Source organism: Triturus cristatus, chromosome 7, assembly GCF_964204655.1.
Source record: "Triturus cristatus chromosome 7, aTriCri1.1, whole genome shotgun sequence".
In the NCBI taxonomy this organism is placed as follows: Eukaryota; Metazoa; Chordata; class Amphibia; order Caudata; family Salamandridae; genus Triturus; species Triturus cristatus.
The window spans coordinates 1589119552-1589136578 of record NC_140590.1 but is presented as its reverse complement, the minus strand read 5'-3'; the positions used below and the strand labels follow the sequence as shown (position 1 = coordinate 1589136578).

Below are 17027 nucleotides of genomic sequence, written 5' to 3'. Positions count from 1 at the left end.
ATAAGGTACTCGAGAATAGGTACTTTAAGATTGCTGGAATATGCTTTCAAAGAAGGAAATGTTGTGATCTATCTAAACAGGTTTGGGCAATTTGCAGAAATACAATCAAGAGATTAAGGCAGATGGATTTGCAACTAAGAGTAGGCCAAACTATAAGAAAGGGGTCAGGCCCTGGGGAAATATAATACAAATATCAAATTGTGCTGTTTTTAAATAATTAAAAAAAAGATTCTTGCTATCACAAAATATTATCAGCAAATAAACACAGCAATATACATGTCCATACCTTGTAATATTTTTGTTTATTATAACTGCTTACCTTTCTGTCATACTGAGCTTGTAAATGACATCAGCCTAAAATAAAAAATAAAAAACAAATCCTAGAGATAAGGCAAACAATACCAAGGAAATACAACCAAAAAAAACAGTTCACTGGTTTATGCAGGGGCTTTAGTAATTTTTAGGTCGAGCCTGTGAAAGCATGCACTCTCGCTTGCAAGACTCTTGTGCCTAATAATGGGCTTGGAACCCGCCTATAACTTACCATCCGTTGGCATCACGGACGCTCTTATTTGCTGCCTTCTCATTGGGCAGCGCTTGCTATGCGTCACTTCCGTGGCTCACAGACCAAGTACAGAATAATTAGCTTTGATTAGTGTCCCTCTGCTGGCCATCCGCTGCTTGCACCGTGATTGAGGCACTATTTAACCCTTTTTTTTTTTATATATAATGGGTGCAAAGTGTTTTATTTGTCTGGTGCTTGGGTATAATGCACTCACCAATTACACAGATTTAAATGAGCTTGTTGTTGTTCAACATTTGTACTGCATAGGTAAATGAATTCAAATCGAAGGTGACTATTTGTTTAGGTTCCATGCAGTGAGCTGGTTCGCTTGTTTCTCACCATCAGGCACTGATTGAATCGGATCGCCCCTCTCCTTCCTTCGTGCTGAATCGCCTAGCTTCGATCTGTGCTCACCCTCCCTTCTCCCTTACTGTGCCTGCTTTGTCTGCTCTCAAGCTGTGCAGACTTGAACCCCTTAGATGTCTTGTATAACATCAAATATAAGCTGTTTGTTGCTTGCCACTGTTGTCTGTCACAGCTAGCGAGCTGCTTCCAGCAGGAAGTTATTAGCACTGGTACCAGTTCCATCCCGTTCCACTGAGCTCCCTTAATTAACCAATTTTAAGGATTTCTCTAGGCCTATCATGTACATTCTATTTTTTCTACACCTGCAATTTAATGGACCCCAGCCCACCAGTTGACCAAACTGCATTAACCCCAACTGCTCAAAGAAAAGCAAGTACAGGCAAATGCTGTAAGATTCCCTGTAACTCGGCTGGATGCGTAAGCACAGCACAAGCTACCACAGCACAATGTGGCCTGCCACACAGCCACAGCAAACCTGTTTGCTGTGTGTCCTTACAGCTACACAAGTGGGCTCAGGTCCGATATCAGGTTGACTACAAATACCCCTCACCTAAAAGAACTTGACTTCCTCCATACTGCACTACCATCCCACAGGCAAACATCACCCATGCTTTTCCGACAAGCTGACGGCTTTTTAGGTCTTGTCTGGTGTTAGCAGCGCATATGCGCTGCTCTCGCCATGCGATAGCCTTTTGGAATCAATACGGATTCCAAAGCGTGCACGCGGACGGACAGAAGATGTGCACGCGCAGCGTGGGATTACACGTGATTCGAGAGCTGGTACTTTGAACGTGGATCTAGTGAGCCGTCAATTGAAGAGTGTTTGAAACACTTTATTTACTCATGCTGTAAAAATTATTTGTGCACATGCTCGCCCCTCAGCTGCGCCGCCATTACCGTTTACGGCATAATAATTTCCAACTGTTACATATTACAATGGTAAGAATTTGTCAATATGAGGAGCGCTAGGTGACGCCTGACCGGAATGGCCGCCTTTCAGTGAGGCTCCCGGCGCCGGACCCCAATAGTCCTTCCAAATCCGTCCTGAACCGCCCTGGCCGGCCCGATCCGGGCGCTGCGGCTGGCGGAGCTGTCCTGCTGTCCCAGGCCCGGACCTGGAGGGCCGTTGTCTCAGCGGGGCCGGAAAAGACGCCCCGGAGCCGGAGCAGCGGCGGAGGAGCAGCGGGAGTGGAGCTGCGGCGAGGGCAGACTCCAAATTGAGCCCGCGGCGCCCACGAGGGGCGGAGGCCCGATCCTGCCGGCGGCAGGGAGAGGATGGGCACATGGCCGCCGCGGGCCCTGACGTGGGTGGAGAGGCGGGGCTCCGGTCTGGTGGCGGCCCGTGGGGGCCCAGGACGTGTGAGGCTGACCCCCAGAGGAGAGACGATGCGGTGAGTGCGGCTGCGGGGGAGACATCGCTGGAGCCTGTCGAGGCTGCTGTGGGGGCCGGGTGCAGTGGGGGGACCCCCCTAACGGGCCGGGTGTCGGCGGCCAGTGATCGGGGCCCCCCCTCCTCCTCCTGTCTGCGGTGCTGGCGCTGGACCCGTCTGGTTGAGGCTGCCTGGGGGATCTGGCGACGTGGGGTCCCCTTCTGGGTTCGGGCCGCGGACCGGCGGTCAAGGGGGGTGTGTGGCCCCCCCCCCCCCCCAGTGCTCCGAGGTTGGCCTTGCCTGGGGACGCAGTGATCGGGACCCCTGAGGAAGAGATCCGCATTGTGTTGCCGCCCCCTTTGAAGTTGGACGCCGGCCGGGCTGGCGAGAGGCTCCCGGAGAGGGGCCATTGGCGCGCGGACGAGCGTTCATCGGGGCCTTGGAGGCCTGTTGCCTGAACGGGAGTCGGTGGGCGTTGTGTCGGCCCGGGGCCCTGACCTGATCTAAGTTGAGGAGCCTCGCCTTGCCCATGGAAGGCTGCGGGCGCTGCTGTGGCACTGGGCTCCGGGAGGTGGCCGGCTGCCTGTTGGGAGGCCCACGGAGGATCGCGATGGGGGTCTGGAGGGGCATGGCCTTCTCCCTGCAAGGGGTGCCCTGACTCCTTCTGCCCTCACTTCGCCTCGCCGGCACCCGTGGAAGTCCTAGAGGTGCATTCCCCTGCCCGTTGTCCGGCCCCACTGACCTCCGCGTCCAGGGTGTCCTCACCATGGGTAATGACAGGACAGCCAAACACACGCCCGTGGCTACCCAAACCAAGATGGACCAATTCACAACCTCCGAGAGGGGTCAGGCCCTACCGGCGAGCCGGCCCCGGCCCCCGCTACCGACCTTGCGGCCATCTTGCAGGCCATAAATTCGTCCCGCGCCTCCCTGGAGGGCATGGTGGGAGAAGTCAAGGTAGATGTCGCTCTCCTCCGGCAGGACTTGCGGAACGCTACCGCCCGCATCTCTGAGGCCGAATCCAGAATATCCACCGCGGTGGATGATATCCGTCACCTGCAAGACCAAGTCCGAGAACTGACCACCCACTCCAAGGAACTACACCGCTGGCTCGAAGACGCAGAAAACCGCGCCCGGCGCAGCAACCTGCGCCTGGTGGGATTCCCGGAGGGGGTCGGATCGGGCCGTGCAGACGACTTTATGGAACGATGGTTCCGATCCTGGATGCCGGTGGACAGCCTGTCTGCCTCGTTCGTGGTGGAGAGGGCCCACCGCTCCCTGGCCCCCCCCGGCCCTTCATCCTCAAGATCCTCAATTTCCGGAACAGAGACGCCATTCTACGCGAGGCCCAGCGCACGGACACCCTCAAATACCAAAATCATACGATCATGGTCTTCCCGGACTACACTCGTGAAGTCCAGGAACTGCGACGTTCCTACACGGAGGTGAAACAGAAGTTGCGCTCCCTGGGCCTTCAATACCAGCTGCAGTTCCCGGCCCGCCTTCGGGTCATCTTCCAACACAAGACACTATTTTTCGACACGCCAAGAGCGGCCTGGTCCTGGCTAACGGAGGAGCACTCCTTGCATCGCTCTGGACGCGGATCACCTGTGGGCGGGCGGGGGGAGGGGAACGACCCGGTCGTCGAGGCTCCGCCGGCGGCGCCGCACGCTGCCCCGGGAGCGCACAGCAGGAGAGGCGGTCATCACACGTTCCAGGGGGCGGCCGCTCCGGGGGTCAAGGGCCTCTTCTGTCTCTTCGGCTGCACCCGCCAGTCCCGCGGCGGTCACCCCAACTGACGGACTCCGCGGCCCGGCCTGACGTGCTTATGGACACCTCGGACCTTTCCCGCAGCCCGACCATTTGACATTCTTCTGCTGTTTGTGTTTGGTTGGGGGGGGGGTGTCCCCTCCGGGTTGCTGGTGCTCTGGACTGGGCTGGTGTGCTCCGCTATGTTTGTTGCTCTCGGCCAGGGCGGTTGAATCAGGCTTGTTTTCTGCTGTCTCAGGGGTCCACTAGTGCTCAAGCCCGAGCGTTTTAGCTTGGTGGTTGTTCCAATTTGTTCGGGTGACAGATGCTTCTGTTTTCGAAGTATAGGGTGGGGGGGTTTGGGGTTGGTTTGGGGCTGTTTCTTCCTCCTGGGGAGGGTTTTGTTGGTGGGGGGTGACTCCCTCTTTGTTGTTGTTTCAAGGCATCATGTGACCTTTGACCTGCTCTCCTGCTCGATGTCCCGCTGTCTCTCCTCTCCGGGGGCTCGCGCAGCTGCGCCTCCATTGACCCCTTCTCCTGTCCACGACCATGATCCGCTCGTTCCTAAGGCCGCCATGCGCGTACTGTCCTGGAATGTTAATGGCCTGTTAGATCGCTTTAAACGCATGGCGGTCCTTAAGTATGCACAACATGCGCGGATTGATGTGCTCCTTCTCCAGGAGACCCATCTTCTCGGTAATAAATGTCCCTTTCTCACCCGTTATGGCTATGATAGGGTGTGGCACTCCGGTTTTGCGAGGGGATCCCGGGGGGTGGCTATCTTGCTCCGCAGGTCCTTTCCCTTTGTCTTGAGCCAGGTGCACTTGGACCCCCAGGGCATGGTGGTGGCGGTTTGTGGTACTCTTGAGGGGCGACCCCTCACCTTGCTGTCCCTTTATGCGGCACCAGCCCTCTTACCGTCGGCCCTCTCTTACACCGCGGGCCTCCTCCCGACGCTCCCGGCGGGCTCACTCGTCCTAGGAGGAGACTTCAATGCTGTTTACGTGCCCCGTCTGGACTCGACGGGACCGGTCCCCGTCGCCCGCGCCGCTTGCGCGAAGCAGCTGTCGAACTGGGCGGAATCTCAAGGCCTGTGTGATGTCTGGAGGGTTTGGCACCCACAGACCCGTCAATACACCCACACGTCGGCGGCACACCACTCCCATGCCCGGATCGATCTCATTTTCGTTCCGTCCACCGAACGCGCGGGGGGTACAGGATGCTCGCATCCTCCCGAGAGGCCTATCGGACCACTCGCCGGTGCTACTTGCTCTTGGCTCGCCTCCCCTTTCTGCCCACCCGATGTGGCATCTGAACGCTTGGTTCCTTCACGACAAAGCCTTTCGGAAAGTGGTCGGTGGCGAGATCACTGAGTACTATTCTCACAATGCGGGCTCCGTCTCCTCCTCTGCCATCCTTTGGGAGGCAGGCAAGGCGACTATTAGGGGAGCTGCTAAGGGGCATGGGCAACAGCAGAGACGTGCACAAACCCAACGGCTCGCGGATTGCGAAGCTCAAGCTTTGGAGCTCGAGCGAAACCAGGGGGCGTTGGAGGACGCCACACGGGCGCGCCGCCTGCCTTTTCTACGGGAAGAGATCCGCCTCCACTCTCTGGAGGCGGCGAAGACTCTGTGGCGCTCCTCAGTGGCCCGGGTCTATGGGTGGGGAGATAAGAATGGTACACTCCTCCACCGGCTGGCCACCTACCCCCGGGCGGGCAGGATCATTCCTGCCATTAAAGATCCCGCAGGCGGGACCCACACGGTCTCGGTGGCAATGTCCCAAACTTTTGCTGACTACTATTCCCAGTTATACCGACCCCGGGCGTCCGAGATCTCCCTTGCGGAGTTGCTGGGGGCGGACGGGGCGGTGCTCGGGCGGCTGGGACAGGAGAGTTGTGAGTCCCTCGAACTGCCCAATACGCTGCAGGAAATTGAGGAGGTGATTAGCCGCCTGGCGCCCGGGAAGACCCCGGGACCAGATGGATTCCCGCAGGAATACTATGCTCACTATCGTGAGACCCGGGGCTTCGGGACCTGTTTGCGGAAGTGGTGGAGAGGGGATCGTTGCTGCCTGAAACGTACACGGCTACCATAGTTGTCCTTCCCAAGACGCAGCCCCCGTCCCAGTCCTGCTCCGACTACCGGCCGATATCCCTTATTAATACTGAACTCAAGATCTATGCCACGATTCTTGCGCAGCGGTTACGCCCGTCTCTTACCTCCCTGGTCCACCCGGACCAATGTGGATTTATGCCCGACCGGGGGACTAGACACTGCCTGCGGCGCTTGCACCTCGCCCTGGCACATCGAGGGCGCCTTTCACCCTATCTGGCCCTTCTCCTGGTCGACTTTGAAAAAGCCTTTGATTCGGTGGGGTGGGCCTACTTGGGTGATATCTTGCAGCGAATGGGCTTCGGTCTCCAGTTCCGCGCGATGGTCGGTGTCCTGTTTGCGAGCCCACGTGCCCGTGTGTTGGTCAATGGGGCTCTATCCCGCCCGTTTCCCATTGGTCGGGGGACGCGACAGGGCTGCCCGCTCTCGCCCCTCCTCTTCGCTCTGGCCATGGAGCCACTGGCGGTGCAGATCCGGTCGGATCCCGCTATCCGTGGGTGGGAGTGGCCCGGTATGATCCCTGACAAAATTGCCCTCTACGCCGACGATGTCCTTCTCTATCTTTCTGATCCAGCGATCTCGGGGCCCCGGGTCCGCCGGGTTCTCCGTTGGTTTGGTCACGCGTCGGGTCTTCATCTGAACCCCACGAAATTCGTGCTGGTCCCGCTGCACCCGTCGAGGGAGTGTTTCCACTGGGAATCTGACATTCCCCTCCGGCGGCTCTCATTTAAATACCTGGGGATCTGGGTCACCCTCCTTCCGGAACTCTGTTGGGCCCTCAATGTGGCCCTTGTGGTCAACAAGACCAGATCAGATATGATTCGATGGCAGTCGCTCCCGTTGAACCCGTTGGGGAGGGTCGCCCTCTATAAGATGATGATCCTCCCCAAGATCTTATACATGTTACAAAACACTCCGTGCCCCTTCCCACACCCGTGGTTCCGGGAACTGGATAAGATGGCTACGGAATTTCTTTGGGGCGGCGGCAGGCCCCGGTTGGCCTTAGATTGCTGCCGGGTCCTCTCGTACGACGGAGGCCTGAGCATGACCAATCTCTACCTGTATTATTTGGCCACCCAGCTGCTGGTGATCCACGACTGGTTCTCGGCCGGGTGGGAGGATCCGGCCTACAGACTCTAGGTGCAGCTTACCGGGTTCTCCTCTATCCAAAACATGCTCTATGGGGCGACGGTTTCCCGGTCGCTTCCGGATGTTGTGCGGGCCCCCTTTCTGGCGTGGCGCGCCGCTTTGCGGCATACCCGCTGGTCGGGAAAGACGACGTTGCTCACACCACTTTGGCACGGGACTTGGCTGCGGGAGGTGGAGGGGCTTGAGGGATTTCGACTGTGGGACCTTCTCGGGATCTCCAACTTGGGGGATGTCTGGCGGGAGGCCACATGTGTTCCTTCCAGGAGCTTCAGACCCGCTTCTCTTTGCACTCTTCGCAATTTTATAAGTACCTTCAGCTGCGTCATGCGGTCCAGGTCCATGTCCCTCTGGATTCCAGGTTGCCGGCCCATAGCCCACCTGAGGCTCAGGTGATGTTGGGGTGTCTGGGGAAGGGGGGTATATCCCGCATCTATAAATCTCTGATCAACAATACCCCGGTGGATTGGAGCGGTCTGAAGCAACGATGGGAGACCTGGGTGGGTCCCCTGGATGATGCTGACTGGAGGGACGCCCTTATGGCACGCAGATCACTTACCACTTCCACTAGGCTGCAGCTCATCCAGCTTTACTACCTCCACGCCGCTTACCTGACCCCGGACCGCTTATACCGTGCCGGCCTCCGCCTGGACGCCTCATGTGCTCGTTGTGGGGTAGATCCGGCAGACTTCTTCCACATGGTGTGGTCTTGTTCCTGCTTACAGAGTTATTGGGCCACGATTGAAACTGAGTTAACTGAGGTCCTGGGATGGGAGGTCCCCCATGACCCTAGAATGGCTCTGCTGGGCATAACGGACGGGCTAGACGGGTCCCGTAACGAAAAATACTTTCTAACCACTGCCCTAATGGTGGCCAAAAGGGATATCGCGGCTGTGTGGAAACAGCCGGACCCGCCCAGGGGTGCTACCTGGAGAAGAGGTGTGGACTGGTGTGCCGCTCAGGAGCGGTCACTGTATGCTGCTCGGGGCTGCCCCAAAAAATTCCGTAAAGTATGGGGGAAATGGCTTGGGGGTCTGTTTTAATGGAGTGGGAATGCGGGGGACGGGGGTGGAGGGTTGGGTCTTGCAATTGCTTGTCAATGCTTTCCTGACTGGTTTTCTTGATGCCAAGTTCAACGATTTATTGTATGTCATCCTTGACTTTGCTTTCTATACAGAAATAAAAATTTGCTTATCAAAAAATAATTTGTCAATATGTCCGAGTCTGTAAAAACACTCTGACTCAGCATAAAAATTAAATACATTTTCGCTTCTCTTAATCATCCCAAGTCTTCTACGGGCAGCAAAGGGTTAAACTCCCTGGCCTCCGGGGTAAACCAAGCGTGGATTAACCAGCTCTGTGTGCACAAGCCTTTAGAATACAGCATGTCCGCTTAATTTTTCTGCTTCGTTCCCTTTCGTTTTTAGTAATTCTTTTTTTCTTCAGAGATTTGGAAAGAGAAGGATGAAAACCAAATTTAGCAGGGAGGATGATACAGGATTTCAGCCTCCTCGCTTTCTCTGCATTTTTGGGAAAATGCTTTCGAGTAAACATGATCTTATCAAGAGAAGCAGAGGAAAGAGCTTGTGCCTTTTTCTCTGCTGGGCACACCTGCCGGGTGGGCACCGCTGGCCATACTGCACTTAAAATCAAACGAGGCGGAGGCCTGGCTGACATTCCAGTGGAGAAAACATGTTTTTCTCTCCAATCCATGTACACATGAAGTGTGGATTCGTGTATATCTGATGCATGTAGGGAGAAACAGTGCAGGCAGGGCACGCAGTGCCTTGCCTACAGGATAAGGGGCACCCCTACCCAAAATTACTTTTGCCTTCTCTGGACCGACCTTTATTTGGTGTTACATCTGATCCTCTAATCTTCTCCTACCAAATTATATTTTCCTTCAATCCATTCGTTGGAATTTGAAACAAGCATTAAAAATGCAATAGGTCTCGTCAATTGCTGGGGACCGGGGGGGGTTATGGGAGCGCTCTATAATTTCACTAAGAAACGTGGCCTCACGGGCCCTATGGCACACACTCTGACGATATGGTTTGAGGCGCAACGTGCTCTTGGTTGGGATGGGAGGATCACCCAGGCCACACCACTATGGGAGGCGAAACACTTGGGGGTGCTGCGCACTACCAAAGGGTTTTTGCAATGGGATCTGATTGGGATATCGAGGGTAGGTGATCTCTGGAAAAAAGGTGACAGTCACGTTTGCCCATTTACAAGCTGAATATGACCTGGCAGACGCTGAACGATTTCGCTACCTACAAATCAGACACGCACTCCGGGCGGCGGTCCCGCCTGGGACTCGGCTGGCGGAGTCCTCGCCGTTGGAAGACAGGCTCCTCGTGGAACACCTGACTAAAAGAGCCACATCCCTGACATACCGGAAGGTGATAAACAACCAGCCAGACCCATTCTTGGCCCATAAGGCCAAGTGGGAGACTGAACTGGGGGAATTCGACGAGACGGACTGGCAGGCGGCGCTTTCCTCCCCTAAGGAGGTTGGGATCTCGTCCAAACTGAAGCTTGTACAATTAAAAATTCTACACCGCACGTACTACACCCGCACACTCCTCTATAAACTTACTCGGACCGACTCACCGCTCTGTCTCAGTCAGTGTGGCATGGACGGCAATCTTTTCCATAACCTTTGGGAGTGCGCCGTAATTGCCCAATACTGGAAGGCGGTCATGCGCACACTCTCCCAGGTGACGAAGGTCCCAACGCTTCCGGAGCCGAGGAGATGCCTCCTCAACGTGCGGGCGCCTACAGATCTTAACCGCGTAGCGCAACTCTGGATGACATTGGGACTTCTGCTGGCAAAGCGCAACATAGCCCAACAGAGTTCCGGAAGGAGGGTGACCCAAAAATCTGGGTCACCCTCCTTCCGGAACTCTGTTGGGCCCTCAATGTGGCCCCTGTGGTCAACAAGACCAGATCAGATATGATTCGATGGCAGTCGCTCCCGTTGAACCCGTTGGGGAGGGTCGCCCTCTATAAGATGATGATCCTCCCCAAGATCTTATACATGTTACAAAACACTCCGTGCCCCTTCCCACGCCCGTGGTTCCGGGAACTGGATAAGATGGCTACGGAATTTCTTTGGGGCGGCGGCAGGCCCCGGTTGGCCTTAGATCGCTGCCGGGTCCCCTCGTACGACGGAGGCCTGAGCATGACCAATCTCTACCTGTATTATTTGGCCACCCAGCTGCTGGTGATCCACGACTGGTTCTCGGCCGGGTGGGAGGATCCGGCCTACAGACTCTAGGTGCAGCTTACCGGGTTCTCCTCTATCCAAAACATGCTCTATGGGGCGACGGTTTCCCGGTCGCTTCCGGATGTTGTGCGGGCCCCCTTTCTGGCGTGGCGCGCCGCTTTGCGGCATACCCGCTGGTCGGGAAAGACGACGTTGCTCACACCACTTTGGCACGGCACTTGGCTGCGGGAGGTGGAGGGGCTTGAGGGATTTCGACTGTGGGACCTTCTCGGGATCTCCAACTTGGGGGATGTCTGGCGGGGGGGCCACATGTGTTCCTTCCAGGAGCTTCAGACCCGCTTCTCTTTGCACTCTTCGCAATTTTATAAGTACCTTCAGCTGCGTCATGCGGTCCAGGTCCATGTCCCTCTGGATTCCAGGTTGCCGGCCCATAGCCCACCTGAGGCTCAGGTGATGTTGGGGTGTCTGGGGAAGGGGGGTATATCCCGCATCTATAAATCTCTGATCAACAATACCCCGGTGGATTGGAGCGGTCTGAAGCAACGATGGGAGACCTGGGTGGGTCCCCTGGATGATGCTGACTGGAGGGACGCCCTTATGGCACGCAGATCACTTACCACTTCCACTAGGCTGCAGCTCATCCAGCTTTACTACCTCCACGCCGCTTACCTGACCCCGGACCGCTTATACCGTGCCGGCCTCCGCCTGGACGCCTCATGTGCTCGTTGTGGGGTAGATCCGGCAGACTTCTTCCACATGGTGTGGTCTTGTTCCTGCTTAGAGAGTTATTGGGCCACGATTGAAACTGAGTTAACTGAGGTCCTGGTATGGGAGGTCCCCATGACCCTAGAATGGCTCTGCTGGGCATAACGGACGGGCTAGACGGGTCCCGTAACGACAAATACTTTCTAACCACTGCCCTAATGGTGGCCAAAAGGGATATCGCGGCTGTGTGGAAACAGCCGGACCCGCCCAGGGGTGCTACCTGGAGAAGAGGTGTGGACTGGTGTGCCGCTCAGGAGCGGTCACTGTATGCTGCTCGGGGCTGCCCCAAAAAATTCCGTAAAGTATGGGGGAAATGGCTTGGGGGTCTGTTTTAATGGAGTGGGAATGCGGGGGACGGGGGTGGAGGGGTGGGTCTTTTTTATTGCTTGTCAATGCTTTCCTGACTGGTTTTCTTGATGCCAAGTTCAACGATTTATTGTATGTCATCCTTGACTTTGCTTTCTATACAGAAATAAAAATTTGCTTATCAAAAAAGAATTTGTCAATATGTCCGAGTCTGTAAAAACACTCTGACTCAGCATAAAAATTAAATAAATTTTCGCTTCTCTTAATCATCCCAAGTCTTCTACGGGCAGCAAAGGGTTAAACTCCCTGGCCTCCGGGGTAAACCAAGCGTGGATTAACCAGCTCTGCGTGCACAAGCCTTTAGAATACAGCATGTCCGCTTAATTTTTCTGCTTCGTTCCCTTTCGTTTTTAGTAATTCTTTTTTTCTTCAGAGATTTGGAAAGAGAAGGATGAAAACCAAATTTAGCAGGGAGGATGATACAGGATTTCAGCCTCCTCGCTTTCTCTCCATTTTTGGGAAAATGCTTTCGAGTGAACATGATCTTATCAAGAGAAGCAGAGGAAAGAGCTTGTGCCTTTTTCTCTGCTGGGCACACCTGCCGGGTGGGCACCGCTGGCCATACTGCACTTAAAATCAAACAAAGCGGAGGCCTGGCTGACATTCCAGTGGAGAAAACATGTTTTTCTCTCCAATTCATGTACACATGAAGTGTGGATTCGTGTATATCTGATGCATGTAGGGAGAAACAGTGCAGGCAGGGCACGCAGTGCCTTGCCTACAGGATAAGGGGCACCCCTACCCAAAATTACTTTTGCCTTCTCTGGACCGACCTTTATTTGGTGTTACATCTGATCCTCTAATCTTCTCCTACCAAATTATATTTTCCTTCAATCCATTCGTTGGAATTTGAAACAAGCATCAAAAATGCAATAGGTCTCGTCAATTGCTGGGGACCGGGGGGGGGGGTGTTATGGGAGCGCTCTATAATTTCACTAAGAAACGTGGCCTCACGGGCCCTATGGCACACACTCTGACGATATGGTTTGAGGCGCAACGTGCTCTTGGTTGGGATGGGAGGATCACCCAGGCCACACCACTATGGGAGGCGAAACACTTGGGGGTGCTGCGCACTACCAAAGGGTTTTTACAATGGGATCTGATTGGGATATCGAGGGTAGGTGATCTCTGGAAAAAAGGTGACAGTCACGTTTGCCCATTTACAAGCTGAATATGACCTGGCAGACGCTGAACGATTTCGCTACCTACAAATCAGACACGCACTCCGGGCGGCGGTCCCGCCTAGGACTCGGCTGGCGGAGTCCTCGCCGTTGGAAGACAGGCTCCTCGCGGAACACCTGACTAAAAGAGCCACATCCCTGACATACCGGAAGGTGATAAACAACCAGCCAGACCCATTCTTGGCCCATAAGGCCAAGTGGGAGACTGAACTGGGGGAATTCGACGAGACGGACTGGCAGGCGGCGCTTTCCTCCCCTAAGGAGGTTGGGATCTCGTCCAAACTGAAGTTTGTACAATTAAAAATTCTACACCGCACGTACTACACCCGCACACTCCTCTATAAACTTACTCGGACCGACTCACCGCTCTGTCTCAGTCAGTGTGGCATGGACGGCAATCTTTTCCATAACCTTTGGGAGTGCGCCGTAATTGCCCAATACTGGAAGGCGGTCATGCGCACACTCTCCCAGGTGACGAAGGTCCCAACGCTTCCGGAGCCGAGGAGATGCCTCCTCAACGTGTGGGCGCCTACAGATCTTAACCGCGTAGCGCAACTCTGGGTGACATTGGGACTTCTGCTGGCAAAGCGCAACATAGCCCAACAGAGTTCCGGAAGGAGGGTGACCCAAAAATCTGGGTCACCCTCCTTCCGGAACTCTGTTGGGCCCTCAATGTGGCCCCTGTGGTCAACAAGACCAGATCAGATATGATTCGATGGCAGTCGCTCCCGTTGAACCCGTTGGGGAGGGTCGCCCTCTATAAGATGATGATCCTCCCCAAGATCTTATACATGTTACAAAACACTCCGTGCCCCTTCCCACGCCCGTGGTTCCGGGAACTGGATAAGATGGCTACGGAATTTCTTTGGGGCGGCGGCAGGCCCCGGTTGGCCTTAGATCGCTGCCGGGTCCCCTCGTACGACGGAGGCCTGAGCATGACCAATCTCTACCTGTATTATTTGGCCACCCAGCTGCTGGTGATCCACGACTGGTTCTCGGCCGGGTGGGAGGATCCGGCCTACAGACTCTAGGTGCAGCTTACCGGGTTCTCCTCTATCCAAAACATGCTCTATGGGGCGACGGTTTCCCGGTCGCTTCCGGATGTTGTGCGGGCCCCCTTTCTGGCGTGGCGCGCCGCTTTGCGGCATACCCGCTGGTCGGGAAAGACGACGTTGCTCACACCACTTTGGCACGGGACTTGGCTGCGGGAGGTGGAGGGGCTTGAGGGATTTCGACTGTGGGACCTTCTCGGGATCTCCAACTTGGGGGATGTCTGGCGGGGGGGCCACATGTGTTCCTTCCAGGAGCTTCAGACCCGCTTCTCTTTGCACTCTTCGCAATTTTATAAGTACCTTCAGCTGCGTCATGCGGTCCAGGTCCATGTCCCTCTGGATTCCAGGTTGCCGCCCATAGCCCACCTGAGGCTCAGGTGATGTTGGGGTGTCTGGGGAAGGGGGGTATATCCCGCATCTATAAATCTCTGATCAACAATACCCCGGTGGATTGGAGCGGTCTGAAGCAACGATGGGAGACCTGGGTGGGTCCCCTGGATGATGCTGACTGGAGGGACGCCCTTATGGCACGCAGATCACTTACCACTTCCACTAGGCTGCAGCTCATCCAGCTTTACTACCTCCACGCCGCTTACCTGACCCCGGACCGCTTATACCGTGCCGGCCTCCGCCTGGACGCCTCATGTGCTCGTTGTGGGGTAGATCCGGCAGACTTCTTCCACATGGTGTGGTCTTGTTCCTGCTTAGAGAGTTATTGGGCCACGATTGAAACTGAGTTAACTGAGGTCCTGGGATGGGAGGTCCCCCATGACCCTAGAATGGCTCTGCAGGGCATAACGGATGGGCTAGATGGGTCCCGTAACGACAAATACTTTCTAACCACTGCCCTAATGGTGCCCAAAAGGGATATCACGGCTGTGTGGAAACAGCCGGACCCGCCCAGGGGTGCTACCTGGAGAAGAGGTGTGGACTGGTGTGCCGCTCAGGAGCGGTCACTGTATGCTGCTCGGGGCTGCCCCAAAAAATTCCGTAAAGTATGGGGGAAATGGCTTGGGGGTCTGTTTTAATGGAGTGGGAATGCGGGGGACGGGGGTGGAGGGGTGGGTCTTGCAATTGCTTGTCAATGCTTTCCTGACTGGTTTTCTTGATGCCAAGTTCAACGATTTATTGTATGTCATCCTTGACTTTGCTTTCTATACAGAAATAAAAATTTGCTTATCAAAAAAGAATTTGTCAATATGTCCGAGTCTGTAAAAACACTCTGACTCAGCATAAAAATTAAATACATTTTCGCTTCTCTTAATCATCCCAAGTCTTCTACGGGCAGCAAAGGGTTAAACTCCCTGGCCTCCGGGGTAAACCAAGCGTGGATTAACCAGCTCTGCGTGCACAAGCCTTTAGAATACAGCATGTCCGCTTAATTTTTCTGCTTCGTTCCCTTTCGTTTTTAGTAATTCTTTTTTTCTTCAGAGATTTGGAAAGAGAAGGATGAAAACCAAATTTAGCAGGGAGGATGATACAGGATTTCAGCCTCCTCGCTTTCTCTCCATTTTTGGGAAAATGCTTTCGAGTAAACATGATCTTATCAAGAGAAGCAGAGGAAAGAGCTTGTGCCTTTTTCTCTGCTGGGCACACCTGCCGGGAGGGCACCGCTGGCCATACTGCACTTAAAATCAAACAAAGCGGAGGCCTGGCTGACATTCCAGTGGAGAAAACATGTTTTTCTCTCCAATTCATGTACACATGAAGTGTGGATTCGTGTATATCTGATGCATGTAGGGAGAAACAGTGCAGGCAGGGCACGCAGTGCCTTGCCTACAGGATAAGGGGCACCCCTACCCAAAATTACTTTTGCCTTCTCTGGACCGACCTTTATTTGGTGTTACATCTGATCCTCTAATCTTCTCCTACCAAATTATATTTTCCTTCAATCCATTCGTTGGAATTTGAAACAAGCATCAAAAATGCAATAGGTCTCGTCAATTGCTGGGGACCGGGGGGGGGGGGTTATGGGAGCGCTCTATAATTTCACTAAGAAACGTGGCCTCACGGGCCCTATGGCACACACTCTGACGATATGGTTTGAGGCGCAACGTGCTCTTGGTTGGGATGGGAGGATCACCCAGGCCACACCACTATGGGAGGCGAAACACTTGGGGGTGCTGCGCACTACCAAAGGGTTTTTACAATGGGATCTGATTGGGATATCGAGGGTAGGTGATCTCTGGAAAAAAGGTGACAGTCACGTTTGCCCATTTACAAGCTGAATATGACCTGGCAGACGCTGAACGATTTCGCTACCTACAAATCAGACACGCACTCCGGGCGGCGGTCCCGCCTAGGACTCGGCTGGCGGAGTCCTCGCCGTTGGAAGACAGGCTCCTCGCGGAACACCTGACTAAAAGAGCCACATCCCTGACATACCGGAAGGTGATAAACAACCAGCCAGACCCATTCTTGGCCCATAAGGCCAAGTGGGAGACTGAACTGGGGGAATTCGACGAGACGGACTGGCAGGCGGCGCTTTCCTCCCCTAAGGAGGTTGGGATCTCGTCCAAACTGAAGTTTGTACAATTAAAAATTCTACACCGCACGTACTACACCCGCACACTCCTCTATAAACTTACTCGGACCGACTCACCGCTCTGTCTCAGTCAGTGTGGCATGGACGGCAATCTTTTCCATAACCTTTGGGAGTGCGCCGTAATTGCCCATACTGGAAGGCGGTCATGCGCACACTCTCCCAGGTGACGAAGGTCCCAACGCTTCCGGAGCCGAGGAGATGCCTCCTCAACGTGTGGGCGCCTACAGATCTTAACCGCGTAGGGCAACTCTGGGTGACATTGGGACTTCTGCTGGCAAAGCGCAACATAGCCCAACAGAGTTCCAGAAGGAGGGTGACCCAAAAATCTGGGTCACCCTCCTTCCGGAACTCTGTTAGGCCCTCAATGTGGCCCCTGTGGTCAACAAGACCAGATCAGATATGATTCGATGGCAGTCGCTCCCGTTGAACCCGTTGGGGAGGGTCGCCCTCTATAAGATGATGATCCTCCCCAAGATCTTATACATGTTACAAAACACTCCGTGCCCCTTCCCACGCCCGTGGTTCCGGGAACTGGATAAGATGGCTACGGAATTTCTTTGGGGCGGCGGCAGGCCCCGG

The 17027-nt window shown here is 54.9% G+C and overlaps 1 protein-coding gene across 1 annotated transcript in view; it reads right to left on the bottom strand.

The window, feature by feature from the left end:
- The window catches only part of SLC9A8 (solute carrier family 9 member A8), a 489369-nt gene that overhangs the window by 164516 nt on the left and 307826 nt on the right, over window positions 1-17027 (bottom strand). The window contains exon 7 of the mRNA XM_085619441.1: window positions 320-354. Coding sequence (XP_085475567.1) covers window positions 320-354 — 35 coding nt within the window. The remainder of the gene's footprint in view (window positions 1-319; window positions 355-17027) is intronic.